The 18,191-nt window shown below is 45.3% G+C and overlaps 1 protein-coding gene across 16 annotated transcripts in view; it reads right to left on the bottom strand.

The window, feature by feature from the left end:
* The window catches only part of nrxn2b (neurexin 2b), a 645,600-nt gene that overhangs the window by 93,088 nt on the left and 534,321 nt on the right, over positions 1-18,191 (bottom strand). For all 16 annotated transcript variants that reach the window (XM_068713609.1, XM_068713607.1, XM_068713608.1 and 13 more), the window contains one exon: positions 11,234-11,415. In XM_068713609.1, the coding sequence (XP_068569710.1) occupies positions 11,234-11,415 (182 nt within the window). The remainder of the gene's footprint in view (positions 1-11,233; positions 11,416-18,191) is intronic.

Raw genomic sequence — 18,191 nt, 5'->3', positions numbered from 1 at the left:
GACATTGTGGTTGTGTCTCCGTCACTTTTAGCTCCACATAAAGTAACTGGCTGGAACACAACCTGCCTGACTGTCTGATTGCTTCATGTTTCTCTGCTGTTTTGACGTCATCCGTGTCCCCAGACCTACATTAATCACTGCACTGTTATCTTAACACTTAGAAATGATGGCAAACAACAACAAAAAAATGACATCAAGTGCAATAAACTAGAATTGTGTCATTTGTTCAGTTCTTTTCAATCTCCTTTGGCCCCTCCACCGCCATCCTTCTCATCATCCCTCTTCAGCCGCTTCTTCCTCTCCTCCGAGCAAACGAAACTCTCTGGCAGCAGCCCAGCTGCTCGAGTTACGGCGCATGTAACAACATTTGTTGTACACTGATTTTTAACAGCGGAGAAATCTGGAGATGTAACAAAGTCTGTACTGACGGTAAATGGACTAAATGGAAAAGCATCGTGGCGCCGGCACCGCTCATGCTCCTGGCCCCGCTGATTGCCTCTTTTTCTTCCCCAAAGGGACGCTGTGTGGAATTGAACTCGCCGCTGAACATCCGCTTTGACGTTTATTAAGAGTTCTTTTATTCCTCTAAAGTTACACACTTTAAAAAAAAAAAAAGTGTTCTTATCTTTGCTCAACACCGGGTTGCTTTTTTTAAGATCTTCCCTCTCAGTTTTGACCGCATTTACGCTCACGGCTCCACTCCATTCTTTCCTAATGGCGTTCATTTCCAGAACAACAAAAGCACTGAATAATGAAGTGGGCTTTTCTTTTTTTTTTTTTTTTTTTTCCTGGTCTGCCAACAGCAGAATTGTTGATGGACTCGCAAAGTTAAGAGTGGTGACTGAGAGAGGATGCATTCACCATTGCTGCCTTGAGTACATCACCGAGCTCTGGGGAACAGTCGTGGGCGCTCTGCATGGATGAGCAGATGTAAACTTTTTTTTTTTTCCCCCTCTCGGGCTCAGAGACATTCTCTTGTAGTCCATCTTTCTCTCTCTGAAAAAAGCAACAGAGTTTCTCTTTCGACTTATCGTTCTTTCCCGCTCCACTTCCAGTCTCTCCTTTGTGCTCCAGGTGGAAACATGCTCCCCAAGGTAGTCAACAAGAACGCCGAGATAAGAGCAAGAGACCATTCTGTACCGGTGTTTGGGCTTTAATCTGACCGCCATTTTAAGATAGGGTCGGGGAAAAAGTTCAAAGCAGATTTCTGGAGTGGACACTGAAAAGTCTGTGTTGATTTTCCTCATAGCGACACTCAGTGTTTGGGCTCTCTCCAGAGAAGTGGGCCAAAGGGGATGTAGGATGCTCATTTGGTGGTCTATTGATACATTAAAGGGGGACATGGACTCACGATGGTTTTACAATCAATAGAAGACACACGCTATATAAAAACAGAAAGTCAATAGGCAAACTTTCACAGAAAGGGCAAAGATAAAGTACAGATGTGGTGCTGAATCAAAGGGGGGAGAACACATAAGGAGTCAGCCCAAGTCCAAAAAGCATCAGATGAAATGCTAACAGGCAGCTTTTAAAGAATTACAACAAGCAGCCAGAAGCCGAGGGGAAGTGATAAATGGGAAAATTGGAGGTTTGCATACCAGCACTGTCGGAAATCGCCGTTTGTTTATAAATGACGCGTCCGCCCTGAAATCCACGCAATGTGTCAGCGCTGCGAGTTAATCATGGGAGAGAATACTTTTAATGAGACCGTTCAGAACAGTGCAGACACCTGCGCGTTCAAACAGAAAATGACTATTAGTCACAGTGAATCGATAATGGCGCCAGCAATAGTAGGTGCGGATGAATCAGAATGCAAATGAAAGCGTGATGTCTAATGAGTAATGCCGGATGAATGTGGAGTTGCGTCCTGTCCCGGTGGGGGGAAAGGAGGGGGGGGGGGGGTGAAGTGCATCCAGAGGCAGCTAAAGGCTGCATGTGCAGCGGTGACATTTGCAGAGGACCTCTCAGTGTCCCCCTCCTCGAGGCTCCTCACTAAAGACAAAGTACACTGCCTCTGTCTGTCCTCTCTATATTCGTACATGCTCTTCACTTCTCTCTGCCCTTCCCTCCCTCGCTCCTTCTTCTTCCTGCCAATTCCGTGCAACTCTTCTCTCCTCATTTTGAATACTGGGACCGTTGAGGACAAGCAATGTCTGCACTTTTTGGTTTTTTTTCCTTGAGGTTTCAATCTGATTAGCGCAGTTTTATTGTGAACACAGGTTCACCGAGTTAAATCCTGATCTCCGAGATAAAAAAAAAAAAAAACCCACACAAGGGACGCGAAGCGCCGCACATTACATCTTAAATAAGATGTTTTGCGAGCGGCGAAGACGACGCCGGCGGTGCGATGCATCACAATGCCGATGACATGATTCGTGCGGAAAGCTTAAGAAAATGAAACCTCGTATTAGATCGCTTGGCATTCATCACGATGTGCTGTTGAACAGAGGGTGGAAGAAGTGGAGGGAAGGAGGTCGGCAGGAGATGATGAGGAGGAATAGGATCAGGGTAGTCCAGGTGATTGTTAAAGCCGGGACCAGAACCATACAGACAGGCCTGCTCTCTTGGACCCTAATGGTTTATTGATCCGGGAAGCCCATCCACCACTCTGCTCTCACGGGATACATAGACAACGTGAGCTACCAGTACAGTGACCAATAGGGAGTAAAGCGGCCACCAATGAGGAGGTTTCCTTTTGACTTATCACGAGTTAGTTTCAAAGCCAAAGCAAAGACAACAAATCTGCAAAAGCATTTTTTTCCAACTGCTCTACATTTAGTGCATTTTACTCATGGGTGAATCACCACCGCTATAAATAGGTTAATAATTACACACAGTGGATTGTGCGTTTTCGGCGACTGCTAAACCCGGAAAAAATATGACAAAGCAAAGAGTGAAAAGCACCCAAAACTGAGCTGCCAAGCAAATAGCGTCTCTGTGCTCCTTAGCACATATATATATATATATATATATATATATATATATATATATATATATATATATATATATATATATATATATATATATATGGCATTAAATCAGCCCCTTTCTATGCAAATGAGTCTCATTGCAAATTCCAATTCACAAAGATCAGCGATCATAGCCACACACAGTTACAGTGAAATTATTAGTCTCCAGAGAGCTGGTGGTCATTTATAAAGGGGGGGGGGGCCCTCACGCCCAGACTTCTGCAAATATTCATGTTGCTATGGTAGCAGGACTTTCAGACAGTAACTTATTGTAGATGTACTCTTTCATTTCTTCAGCAACTGACAAAATAAATGACCCTTTAATAGACCATTTGGATTTTGATCTGACAAATGAACAAAGCCACACGGTGAAGTGAAGCCGCGCGATAGGGAGTCAAGAAGCGCCCTGCAATCTGAAAATCAAGACAGCTGACCCAACAGGTACCAGCAGAGGCCCTGCTTCAGAACGCTCATCCAGAGAGAGTGATGTGTTCTGAGTGAGGCCTCTCAGGAGGCAATTAAACCCGTGCCGTGTGCCGCCCTCTACAAGCGTCACCGGTCAAATAGATGGATTCCGGTTATGAATGGTTAGGCACGAAAGAAGGCCACCAATCGGCACGAAGGAGGCGGGATTTATGGGCAGGTCTAGCTCCTGATCCCCTCGCCCATCCAAAGTTAGCCACCCATGATGAAAGCTCCACCCGCCGGGACAATTAATTAGCAATGCAAAGGGGAAGGATTAATCGATACGCTGTCAGGCTCCCGCCGGCTGAGGAGAGAGGCCCTGCCAAACCCACCAGGACCCGATCTCATTACCGACAGGCGGCCCACACTCCCCTTTAGCGAGGCAGCTGCATTCATCAAAGCCATGCCTCCCTTTCTCCCTCAGTCGTTCGCCACACTCCGTCCCTCTGTCCCTCCTTACATGTTTTGCTTCTACCCCTCTGACAAGATGGAGGAGGGTAGGCGGGAGAAGTGACACCCATTTAAAGGAGTGTGCGCGTGTGTGTGTGTGTGTGGACAGAGTTATAAATGAGGAAATAACTAAATCTAAATGGGTGGGGCTGCCCTTGTAAATTGTCTGCATGTATTAAAGTGTACTAGGGGTAATCATACATGTCTTGGAAGTAAATGTGAAGGTGTCCTTGCAAATGTGTCTGTGTGCAACTCGGGCAGCTGGAACATGAGAGCAGCGCATGACTCTGTGTGCGAGTGACAGCTAGTTAGGAGTAAAGGCGTACCGTGTGTGTGTGTGTGTGTGTGTGTGTGTGTGTCTGTGTGTGTTACCGGGGGCAGGGTGTAGAGGATAAAAGCCTCTGCCTCTCTCTGACAGTTTTATCCGCATCACCATCTGCCTTTATCTGACGCCAGGATCTCTCGCTTCCCCACTGCACTCTCACAAAACTCTCCATCCGCCCTGCTCTTCCGCCCCTCATCTTCTTCGTCGCATGTCAGATCGCATTTTATTTTTCAAGCCCTAATTAAACAAGTACGCTGGCTCGAACCACTTGACAGCTAACCTGTGGCCGTCAGGAAATGAAAAAAAAGAAGAAAAAAAAAAGAAGCATGGTGATATGTTACGGGAAAAAAGAAGAAGAGGATCCTCTCATTAGCCGGGCACTGAGAGGAGAAGAAATCCAGGTGAGGCTAATGAAGTCAGATGCTGCTCTTCACATCTCGACTGCGGGGGATCTGACCGCAAAACGCCCGCGTGCAGAAAACGTCTCGCTCTCGCTTTCCCTCACAGCCAGCATTTGTCACATGCAGGGAGAAGGGGTGAGGGTGGGGGGGGGTTCATAAGGAAAAATAGAGCCATGTCCCTTTTGCTAACCCGCCACTCCCTCTCCGCCCCGGCTCAAACTAGACACTTTGTGGTGAGGGACGGCTCCCCGGCGGGTAATCAGAGGCGGTCCTTATTTAATGCTGTGAGCCGGGACCGGACAGCCAGTGATGGAGGTGCTCGGGGAGGCTCGCTGCGCACCATGCACCGGCCCCTAACTGCAGATGAGACGCTTCCCACAGAGCAGTTAGTGCGACAACTTGCCAGCTGTAAATGTAAATGACTGTCAAATGTGAGCGGTGCCTGTAAGAACAGCAATAAATACAAACAGACACCTGGAAAGACATGCACTACACAAAAAAGGGAGTGCGAGTCCTAGTCTGAAAGGCTAAGCCTGCTACGCCTTTATTCAGCCATCTGTCGGGCCATTTAGAAACTTTATGAGTAGCTCGTGAAAGGAATGGCTCTGATATTTGCTCCTTTCTTCATTAACGACTCATCTCTCTGAGCATAACTAACAACCCCAATTTGCTGCTCTGCTTTGTGCCTTTATAGCTACATATCTGCATAGTCACGTACATTTGAGCAGCGAGGAATCGCTCAGATCTTAAGAACCTGCATGCTAATTTCTATTAATACCTGATGAGTCTTAAAGCTGAAGATTAGTTGTGAAGTTTTGCGAAGGGCCCTCCAGACAGTCCGTTTCCTCCATATTGTAGTAAACAATCACTTTTGGACAAGGGAAGCTAAATCCCAGATGATCTACGGAGCTTAAGTTTACCTCAGTGCCTTTGTTTATGACGGCGGGTTGGGGTAAGACGAGATGTTCTAGCCGAACTGAAATGAAAAGGCAACACTCTTGGCACGCACGAGTTTTTCAAATTGCAGAATGTTTGAGTACGGGAAAGAAATGGACAAACCCAGACTATCAAGTCAGCACAAAACTAAATGTACTTTTGTTTGCACTGATGTGTGACAGCGGGGGACACACTTTCTGAACCCCATACCTCTGCAGCTTTCACACTCAGTAAGGCTGAGGCAGGAGAGCTGTGTAACACTTGAACTGACTGGTGTATCGACTAAACGCTCACCTGTTCTTATAACTGCTGCTAACGTAGATCTATAGGGGCACATTTTCAGCTGCACATGATCAGCAAGTTTGAATTCTTACACCTGGACCCAGGTTTTGGTGGAGCAAGTGATTTCAACTAGGCTGACCCAACAGCCGCACTTCTTTGGAGAATATCGGCACATCAGTCATTATTTGAAATCAGCATTTTGCTGTGATTGACATTCTTATTTTTGATAATCATAGTAGTTTGGTGATGTGTCAGAGAAGAAGAGAAAAAGAGCTTGGGGCTTTTTAATATAAATTATGGTCTGTTTATTTTGGCCTCCAAGGTCTTGCAAGGACATCAGCTTGTTCCAGCAGCCACAGATGGGAGATTTAGCCATCAGCCCACTTCCATATCTGTCTGTACCCTTCATTCCCCGAGTCCCACACCCCAGGCCCCATGGTGGAAATGTCATCAAGATTGGCAAAAGTGATGTCCTACCCTCCCAAATGACCATTTTTTACTTCTGTTGATCTGACATCCTGTCAAAGGCATCGGGGGGGGGGGACATCCTGTTGACCAACTGGAAATAAAAACTGAAATTCTCACTGATAATAATACTAGTAATAAAAGTTATATGGTCCTATGTAATTCAAATTGTCAGTGGTAAAACCAAATCTTATCTCGTATCGTCAATGTTCTTGAGAATAAACATCCTAACTACTTCCCAGAACTTTCAAACAAGTCCTGCGGGCTTCTTTGGCGTCATCGCTTGATCAAAGGGTATTGGATCTCGGTCACGCCCAAAACCGTTTCAAGTTGTTCTCCTTCACTGTTTGTACACCTAAGAAAAGTAATACACTGTAATTTGTACATAACCGACGCAATAGTGAGCCAGTTGACGTAGATAGCGACTAAGTCTACATCGGGAGGAGGTCTGGATGGATGGTTGGGTCAAACAAACACAGGATTTTAACATTGACTTGACCTTACTTTTGTTACGTAACTTACGTATTTAACTAACGCCACTTAAGTTATCTAACAATATTACTGCTCTAACCAAACCGTAATCCTGTCCTGAACCTAACCAAGTAGTTTTGATGCCTAAACAGGTTTTGCACAGACGCAATGATCGCTTAATGTTGCTGCACAACAAACCGTTGTATTAGGATACTTTGACCGGCTACAGCATCAACTGGTAAGGAGTTAAGTCTTGGACTAAGTGTACGTGGTTAGGAAAGATCAAGAGGACCATTCACGTCCATCCTTTAATAGAGATGGGGATTACGATCTCTGCAACTTCCTTGACCAATGTCATGTACTCTGTTGATGAAGGCCTAGGTACTATGGTTGAAAGACCTGGGAATTGCTAAATAAGAGGATTTAGGACAGTCTTTCTTCGGAAAAACTGACTGCCAGTGACTGCCAGCTGCAAATTCAAACCCCAAACTACTTGTAACCTCCAGTGCATGCATTAAATTGAGGGGTTACAACTTGAGCTAACTACATTTGTATCTGTGCAGAATGAAAAGGCGACTGGACTTTGTTGAGTATTCTTGAAATGTCTCACCATTCATCCAAGAGACTTAATTAGCTCTACCGACTCTTGGGGAGTTCTAAGGTATTTAACTTCTCTGGGTGATTAAATACAGAGGAACTCCCCACTAGTCAGTAGAACTGATGAAGTCTGCTGGACGGACAGCAAGCGTTCTTTAAGCCCAGACAGCACACCCAGCTGTTTTTTAGTGAACTACTGCTTGATGTTCCCTGACGCGGATGACAGAGAATCTTTACAGACATATGGGCAATACTGCACTGCAACGGCAGTATGCGCGGTCATGTTTGGTCTGCGCGGCGATGACTCATTCCCATGGCATTTTCCAGATAATGAATCGCGGAGCTTTTTCATCTCCAACTCTCAAAATGTCAACTAGAAAGTTTGCAGCACTTTCAGACACACCCACAGTAAATAATTAGGGAAGTGCAAAGAAACAAGGCCTTGTGAGGATACGCTATGTCCTTATTAAAGAGGCCACAGTCAGCACACTCAGCATTAAGCATCCCATAACCTCCATTTTATATCTCCTACCCCGGGGCCTGATGACAGCATGTCAAGAAGACGTAGTGAGTGATTTCTGTCAGGTAAATGGACAGAAATAGGGGGGGGGACATGAACGAGGTGGAGGGCATGTAAGGGCAGAAGGGTATATAAAGAGACGGGCGGTTCATGAGAGATAAGGAATCATGCTCTATCACGTCCTGGTGCCATGTTATCATCAGCCCACCAGTGCCAGTATTTCTAGTTAGAGAGACAGAGACTGCATCCATCATGCTGTGTTATATCCTGTCATGACAGTAAACGGTGGTGATCAGTCTTTGGGCCACCGACTTGGCTAAGAAAGGCCATTAACTCTAACATTAACACTAATCAACTGCGTCGTTTGGTGGATGTCTGTTCTCAAAATGCAGAGGGCCAGGAAATTGAAACAAAACACAAACGTCCACATGACAAGCGAACCTGGAATGAAGGACGAAATGCTATTTTTGAACCACTAGCCAAAAGCTAATGAATAAGGCCCCAGGTATTGGACCTAAGGGCCACCATCACTGCTTTAACGTGAAGCTATTTTGTACTTTGATTGGGTCTGTGAGGGCCCCCATCAGGTGGGATGACACAGGGCCGTAGCTCCTAGGTTCTCAGGTCTAATTTGCCTGTACTTCTCCCCTCAAAGAGAGACGGGCATAATTAACGGGACCCAAACACCCACCAAGGGCTGAACAGAGTCATTTAGGCGAGCGACTCGGGAGCAGCGGCGGCAAATGAAATGTAATTGCAAAGGGAGCAGAGGAGCAGGGCGGGTGTGTCGGAGGCACTGATGTGTGTGCGGGAGGCAGAGAAAGAGAATGAGCGAGACAGACGTGGGGGAATGAGGGAGCAAATGAAAGACACAGAAGTTAGATGGAGAATATGCAGTCGAGAGAGGAGCAAGCAAAATAATGACTGGTGAGGGATGGTGAGGGACGGGCAGAGATAAACAGTGAGGAGCCACTCATTCAGGTTAGAATAAAGAACTAATGCACCAACTCATCCAATGCTCTGTAGAAAGTTGATTCTAAGTTAAAGAATCAGTTCACCCAAATTACGGAAAAGTCACGTGGATAGTTTCGGTTTCATTTCCAAAATGTGTTTAAATATCTGCCTCCCACCCAATACAATGGAGGCAAATGGAATTTTGTTGTGGTGCTCACAAAGCACTGAAATGACATTTAAAATTCAACAAAAATACCTAATCACAGAAAACAGTTTTAACGGGGACTATTTATTTCGGTTGAAAGTAGATCCAGTCACAGTGAGTTCTGTGGATTATTTTCAGTAATTAGAACAGGGTTTCTGGAAGGATGAGTTGTAAGTAGCGCATTTAAAATCCCATTCACTTACATTGTTATGTCATTATTTGAATGGTGGTTGAAAACCTGGGCAAACTGCATGGAGACATAACACCAGAGGTGAATGATGCCACATTTTGGCTTCCGTTATTCTATCGTATACTATTTATATTTATATGGACTGTTGGTTGAGTCATGTGTGACTCTCTCCAAACAACCCAGTATTAAAAACCAACAGAAATAATGCTAACAAATAAATAAATTACAGGAATTGACCCTTTAAAGTTGCTGCAGTTGAACTCTGCTACATCCCCACTTCAACGCAAAACATCATTTGTTGTGTCCGCTGAATTAACTGTAATCTTTCGTCCCTCCTGTTATCATTATTCATCATCATGAGAGCATTCAAATTGGCCTTGACCTACTTGGTCTACCCCCCCCCCCCCCCCCCCCCTCTACTATTTCACCTATACCTCTTTCCCATCATCCCTTCCTCTGTTCCTCTCAGCTTACTGATCACTGGATGAAAAGTGACCCGGGGCCAACGATGTTCCTGTTGCTTCCAGGCATGGCCAGCCCAAACAAATTGGGGTCACCGCGATGTTGGAGTGGTGTGAACGTTAACACAGAGACACACACACACACACACACACACACACACACACACACACACACACACACTTGCGCAGATAGCTGAGAGTAGATAAGTGTGGATAACACTGATTGTTACCTCTCAGTGCGTTCTTTAAGAGAGTGTAAAGGGAGTGCAGGACATTGCAACATTTTGTGCCACCAGCTGGTACAGTAAAACAGTGGAGTTGTGAGTCTGACGGCGCACAATGTTTAACCGTGTGACGCGGACAGGATGACGAGTGGATCAGAGTCACCAGGTGTGGTCTCGGTTGGTAATTAACTGAGCTTTGAATGTGTTATTGGGAAGAATAAGCGCAGGGTCAACGAGACAATTAGAGCCAGTGTTAATGCATTTTTAAATGCCTGCTGTCACTTAATTGATATTTAAAGTTATCATTAGAGGGGGTCTTAAATGACCTTTAAGCCTAACACATGAAAGCAATAAAAGCAGAGATGAGGCCAATAACTAGTCTGACAGGAGGTAAAAAGAAGTGATGTGGGCGATTAGCGCTTTCTGCACCCACAGATTCCTCTCGGTGACCGCAGGAAGCTATACACACCAAGTAGAAATACATAGATAAGATTTAACTACACCCTGTCATGAATCAAGGAGGAGTGAACCAAAACTGAATACAACCGGAAATTGTAAGTAATTAGAAATGCATAATTTGAGAGCATATTAGTATTTATCTATACTTTTAAACTATTATCATAGTTTTGAACATCATTCTCATCAAAGTGTATTCACCGAGTTAATTATAGGTATATATTGATTGAAATTAAGATTCAAAACTAACAGAAACCGAAGTTACAACAAACTAGAATTAGCCTTCAAGCCCCACAAATTCAGTCCAACTCCAACCTATAAACTTAAAGGGTCTTGAAGGGTCATGCTTACGCATAAATATGAATGCGTATATAAAACGCTTCTATCTTTTACTGGCCCAAAACACCAACATTTCAATAGTTTGAATATCCAACTACAGTGTCACATTGTGTACAAAAACCAAAGCACTGCTGCGAAACAAAGTGCCTTTCACGGTACTCATTCTGCACCAATGACCCTAAGTTCCTTCCCTCTCCTTCAGCCTCCCTCTTACTGTCTGTGGCCTCTGGTTTACTCCCCGCCCTTTGGTGCAGTCCAATTTCTTGACATCCTTCCTTTCTGCTCCTCCAACCTCCATTCATTACTTCACTCATTCTCTCTCTTGTCCTCCAGTGACTGGTCTAAATCGTCCTCTCGTAGTCCCTCGGCATCATTCTACGCCCCAATTTTTACACCTGTCCTGTCCCCCTTTTGCTTCCTGGGTTCCCGCGGGTGATTCATCTGACTGAACGCAGCTTAGGGTACATTCACTTTTCATTCCATCCCCCCGCCCCCCATCAATATCCCTAAGGCGGTGTCTTACTATGTGCAGCTCCAGGTAATCTCCCAGTCCTTTGGCACTCTCCACCCTGACCAGAACAGCCTCCTTCAGCTGCGTGCTGAAGCCCACTGCCAGCCGGTCTGCCCGTGTGCTCGGCCGGTCATTGGGCGGCCAGGTGTATGTGATGAGGGCTCCGCCTCTCCCGAAGATGTATGTTGTCCCAGCTGCAAAAAAGAAAACACAGAGGACGGAGAAAGGGGGTTATCATTGTGTTGCAACAGAAAGATGTATGGTGTATTCTCAAATGAAGAACACGCTCAGAAGAAAAGCCTTCTGCAAAGGAGTGGAAGGCTGAACAGCATGAACGGCGAAGGCGCTAGCACCAGTAACTAGCACCAGGGCTGCCTGTCACTCCCCTTTGAAACGTTAGTCTTCCTCGCCACCACAGTGTCGCTCGCCCCTCAGTTGCGTTGCGTTGAAACTAGGGCAAACTGACAAAACTTTGTGTTGGCTATGCTGTCAGTATAACCAGCAGCCCTCAACATCAACAAAGGAAATTCCTCAGATCTGCCTGTCAAAGGAACTTTGCCTCAACAGTATTTTTGAGTTCCAGCCCAAAAGATCCACCCGCCTCGTGCTCTGAGTGATTTTGTGTTTGAAACACTCGAGTTAGGATTTGGCTCGGCTCCACTAAGCCCGGTGGTGACGGGCGTTGGCATTGATTAGCACAGCGTAATGAAGCCACGGTGAACTGCTCTCAACCCTGTGGGCTGTCAAGTCTTCCCTGGAGCATAAATGCATGGAAACACAGGCTGTATGAGTAGATACCGATGCATGTATGTGTAGCTGAATGAAGCTACACATTTGAAATGTACACACACTCGCATATAAAGAGACAGGGTGCTGTCACACCTTAACTGTTTGGTTTGGTAAAAACACACTCGGGTCTGTTTACCGGGTACGGTTCATTTGGGCTGGTTTGAAAGCCGTCAATAAAACCCTGGTGCAGACCAAACAACCCAACTGAGATCACCTGGAAAAGTGATCCGGTCCACCTCCAAGCGAAAGAACCGGCCACCGGATTTTATGAAATCCATCCGCCTGTCCTGAAATCTGTTCAGGAAGCGATCTTATAATGAATTGATATAAGGCCATGTATGCACATCAACACAAAGCCTATGCAAGTCAGCGCAGGTATAACTTATATAATATAATATAACTCATATATAAGGTATAATATTAACTTCTGTCAGTCACATAACTTGATTTCCCTGCGTGGGTCCTGATGATGCAGGATGACAAATGCCAAAACTGTCCAATCAACGAGTTACCTGTCGGTCTATATAACGTCATGTTTGCTCCTCTTGTTTCGTTTGTAAGAAGTCAGCGTGAACTGGAGCTGGACCAGAACTAAAATGCAACAATGTGTCAGTTTTTCCTTTGGTCCGGACCAAAACACCCCGACTACATAACACTCTCGACTGATGCGTTTGCCTCGCTGTACGCTGAGTGTTCCCGCTAACCTCGCTTTTGATTGCCTCGCCATCATTCAAGCACTTTCTTTTCCAGATGAACAAGATTCTTTCAAGTTTTCTTTTACTGCACATTTTGAGCCCTGGTCAAGTGCCCCGCTGGTTAAAACCAATGTGACATCTTCAAGTAGCTTGTTGACAGTTTCCAGCAACGAAACCCAACAGTTTTCAATTTGCAATGACATGACACAAAGAAAAGAGCATCCTAACTTTTGAGACGCTACAAACAGGCAATTTACACTTTTAGTTGATTATTAACACACAATCACATTAAGCACAATCCCATATGTACACAGTAGTGTGCAACATATGTCTGTACCTGCACATATGTATGTTTTTTTTTTTTTTTAAGCCCTGCAAATCTCTCTCTAGGTGTGCTCGGGTCAAAGGTCAGAATGACTGCAGGGCCAAAAGGCCTTCAAACAACATGCATGGCAACGGGCCGCACACAGTCTTAGTCACACACACACACACACACACACACACACACACACACACACACACACACACACACTCAGTCAGTCAGTCAGTCAGTCAGTCAGTCACTCAGCTAGCCAACACTTTCATTATCTAACAATCCGCTGGTAGCCATTTGAAATGGGCTGACACACACACACGACTTTCCTCCCTCTTCCTCATTTCTTCTCTCCCCTTCCCCCTCCCCCCTTTTCCCCCCTTCCCTCCCAGCGGAGCTAAGCCCTCTGCTCAGCTCGTGTTGTTTTCTTGAGGCTGTATTATTTTAGCACTGACTAATTATCACAGCACGGCAAGGAGGTTGTGTGCCAGAGGAGGGAGGAAAAATAGAGAGGATGAAGAGAGACAACAGGGTACGGAAATAGGGAGTGGAGAGGATGGGAAAGTGTGAATAGTGGATGGTGGAGAGAAGAAGAAAGTTGCCATTTTCCTTTGTTTTTGTTGTTTTCTTTCCCTGTGTTTATTTTTAACAGTGCAGCGCTGGAGCTTTGCAAAAGCTGGGCAAGAGACAGCTGTGAGGAAGAGGAGGAAAGATTTGTAAAATGGCCGACAAACAGGGAGAGAGGTGAGCCATGTTGTGATGGATGAGAGAGGAGCCGTGTTTGGGGGGGAAAAGAGAGAGATAGCTGATGGAAGATTGAGCCGAGCACATTTTAAAGAATGTCATTGCACTCGTCAAAGGAGAGAGAGAGAGAGAGTTTGAGAGGCAAGGAGAAAAGGTTGAGAGAAGTATTTTTATGATTCACATGTTTTTGATAAGCAGCAATACTAAGATCCAAAAAATTGTGTACGTTCTGAATGGGGGCGCAAATTTGTCTCTTGGAAATCCCTGAACTTTGTGGAAATGCTATGGGCAAATGCTAGTGTGCCTTGATACAGTAACTTAAAGGGAATAAATGCTTTTTTTAATTTATTATTTGTAATAATTTAGCAATATATTGTGGAAAAACTCAACTAAATTACAGTCAAACTAAGGGAAGTTTAAAGTTGAAATGAGGGAGCTGTAGAGTCAACATCTGCACCATCCCTACTGCTGCTACTTCAGAGTGCAATTCCATCACCCTCTGGAAAATACATGATTCAGTCATTTAAATAGTTTACTAGCAAGACGACGCAACTGTATTAGACAATGTCACAAAGCGTGGCTCCGTCTTTGTTGCAATGTTAACATCATTTCACGTGCCTGTAATGTTAAGGCTTTAATTCTGTTCTGGGTGTCGAAGAAGGAGCCAAGAAACCAGCAGGGGGTTCTACCGAGACACAGCATATCAAATACCGGAGGGGATTACTTCAATTTGATTTAAAAAAAAAGTACTTTTCCAGTACCGGCGCTTTTTCATGCGATGTCAGTCACTGTGGTCCGCCTCCAATATCCATTGGTTCAACCGGTCCTATTCCAGCCCCTTAATGTACCCAACTATACTATATACATTGCATGTGTTTTGTCAAAGAGTACAATGAATCCATGGAACTTTACTTTAGATTCTAATTAAGCTCCCAAGGCTTCCAGAAACCCTTCAACACAGACGGAAACACTAACATCTCATTTAGAGTTAGAGAATTAGACATGCAGCACGTGCATCATCACCGCATATCGTACGTGTGCACTAACTGTGAACTAATTCCCATCAATTAACACCCCTCTCATGTGCAGCATCTACCATATGCTTTGTCTTCCCCGGAGAGCTTCCTGTACGCCTGATGTCACAGTCGCACTTGTCACTTTTTACTTTGTCTTTATCATCAGAATATTTACAGGCGAGAGCGTCATTCACAGAAGTGGCAAAGTTGAGAAAAAGAAGAAACTCTAGGGGTACTCTGGAATACTCCTACATCCATCCAATGAGCTGCTGTTGACGTCGGCTGCTTTGATTTGTCCGGCTGATGGCGGCCACCTGCCGCTCTGAGCACTTGCATGCGTGTGTGTGTGTGTGTGTGTGTGTGTGTGTGTGTGTGTGTGTGTGTTTGTCTCCTCTAAATGAGGAGACAAAGGAGGTGCAGAGCCTCTAATGAGTAGTCTGACAGGGCGCATCCATGTGTCACTGCTTCCCCCAGCAAACACCTGCTGCTCCCGTTGAGGCAAAAATCCACCCGATACTGCAATGTAGCACACACTAACAGGGAGGTGAGATGGAGCGAAAAAGATGGAGAAAAGGTGTTTTACAAGCCCAAGAATAAACGTCTGGAGGGCATTCTTCTAAAAGCGAGAGAACATCTATACATTTAGAGTTTGCTACGTGTACAGCGCATCTTTGAACAACAAGAGGGAAGTCAAAAGAGCTCGCAACTTCTCTAAAAGGTGACCACACCACACGCTTGTCATGAGAATAAAAGCAGCGACTTTTGAAGCAAAACACTCAAAAACACCAGGACTTTCCTTTGATTGGTTGGCACTATGTTGACCTCTTGCAGTCACGTGAGGGATTACTATCCTCTCTCAGAGGCAAATGCAAAGTAGCATGAAGTGGTTGTAGCGCTGAAAACCTAAATGTTTGACTTTGACAATGGGGCCTTTGCTGTCATATTAAGCCTCCTACCGACAACTAGCGTTGGATTTGTTAAACTCCAGCCATGATCTTTACCTAACTTCATCCAATTAGTTCTATGTTAACCAAACCTTTAATCTCTGTCGACCAATCGGCAAATAAATGCAGAATCTGTTGGCAACGAACACGACTTTGGTGTAGAATGCGTTCTGGTTTCCGTTTGTAGTCCGAGTAGCACCGAGCAATCAAGTTTGAGCGGGCTTTGGTTGGCCTGACAACCTTTATATTAACTTTTATAAATGAACCGGCATTCAAATGCAGATATCAGTTTATGGAGATGAAACACCGTCTCTCAACTCAAACTCCATTAGCCACGCGCAAACAAGCTGCTGTTAGACATCAGGACGTGTTGACGTGTGCGTGCCTGTGAACACATTCACATGAGCAGACATGCATGTACTGCATGCGTAAGAACATGTACACCTGTTTTGTAAAAATGTGGGAATTTGTGTGTCTACAGCTGATTAAGAGAAAACGGCAGACTGAAGAATCTGCATGTGAGTTCTCCCCAAACAGTAACTGTTTACCTTTATCGAAAACTCAGAGTCAAAAGTAAATTAGCACTGCCTTGGGAGTTGTCAGCAAACAAAAAACCTGGCTGCGTATGGATTTCTCTGACCTTCAGTCAACCGTGGTCTAATCAAGCAATCTGCCTCCCTGCTCTCACTAGAATAACAATAATGATGGAAATGCTCTGCTGAACTCATGGGTTCCACTCCTCCCCATATCCCAATCCCCCCCCCCCCCCCCCCCCCCCCCCCCAAAAAAAAAGAGTCAAAATATTTATTATTTTTGTCCAATTAGCTCTGGCGCCATCGATCTGGCCAATCAATCCCACCTGCGGCGCTGAAGGTGGAGAGAATGCAAAGAGATGAATCAAAACATCGCGGGACGCCCCCTCTATTATTTCCATTCACATGGGCCGGCTGGTAATTTGGTTTGAAGAAGAACGGACAAAAAAAACCCAACAAAAAAAACACTTTTCTTTGTCCACGGATCTGAAGGGAAAATAATCAGAAAAGACTCATGAATCAAAGCAGTAATGAAAAACCTATTGATTTGGCTTTTTCACACCCTTCTCTTCCCCTCACCCTTCTTCTCTGTGTTGGGGCAAGGTGTGTGTGTGTGTGTGTGTGTGTGTGTGTGTGTGTGTGTGTGTGTGTGTGTGTGTGTGTGTGGGGGGGGGGCATTTGGGGTTTAGCTTATCGTTTGGGATGCTTTCTCTGCAAAGGGCCATTGATTTGGGATAGTGGATTCTAGGCCACTACTATCCACCGTGGGGATAAACAGGTCATATCGAAGAAACCAGACGCCACGATTTTTCATTAAGGCCCCCGCGGTCAATGTTGCAATGTCGAACGCCAGCCGCAAAGCCTCACGGGAGCTGACGGCGTGAAAATTGCAAGACAGGCACCAGCGGTGAAATGAAAATTCCATAAGGAAAGAAGGACTGATGGCGGGGAAGTCAATTCTTGAGATGCAATAAGCCTGAAGGCGCTCCGGCGATGTGCACGCAACGCAAATGTATACACACACCTCATTTTAAAGTCTCAGACAGGCTCTCAAACAATAACTCCATAACACACAGATGGTTCCTCCAACCTGCGTGTATTATTGCATCAGTGCAGACTGATTCTTTGAAGCGGTTAAGGGGAGAGACAGAGCTATTGATTCCTTTTAAACGAGAAGAATGAAACCTTCTCTTGCTACTTTTTTTTGACACAACATAGATTTCGGAGACGGGGGAGAAAAAAAAAAAAAAAAGACAGGGAGAAAACAAAACAAGGGGCTGAGATGAGACGTTTGGCAAAAGTTTCCAGAGAGCTGTTGATCTTTGAAGTTGCAGAGTTGCTTGCGCACGCACACACACGCACGCACGCACGCACGCACGCACACACACACACACACACACACACACACACACACACACACACACACACACACACACACACACACACACACACACACACACACACACACACACACACACACAGACAAGAACTTGGTGAAGACCCCACACACTTTGTTGACAAGTTAGGGTCTTTTCCATCTCTCTCCCTCCCTTGTGCGGGTCTCACACACACACACACACACACACACACACACACACACACACACACACACACACACACACACACACACACACACACACACACTCCCTTTTCGTAGTCTAACAACCTCGACAACATCGCCGCCCCTGATCCGATAGCTATTTCTCTGTGGCGGTGTATAAGGAAATGTAGAAATGGCATCCCAAAGATTGGCTGCGTGTCGAGAGGAAATAGCAAGTCATCCCCTCTCTGATGTGGTTATATAGTATAGTATTCCTCTTCTATCTATGCTTTCTGCAAGATTGCTTCGAAAAGGATGAGAGGGACCGTCCTGTTACGTGAGGAGAGATGACATTTGGTCAGGGCAGCCTCAAAGTCTCCAAAGAGACGCGTTCGG

Source organism: Cebidichthys violaceus, unplaced genomic scaffold (genome assembly GCF_023349555.1).
Source record: "Cebidichthys violaceus isolate CVI_PGR_0920_01 unplaced genomic scaffold, fCebVio1.0.p SCAF_19, whole genome shotgun sequence".
Lineage (NCBI taxonomy): Eukaryota > Metazoa > Chordata > Actinopteri > Perciformes > Stichaeidae > Cebidichthys > Cebidichthys violaceus.
This window is presented reverse-complemented; position numbering and strand designations above follow the sequence as displayed.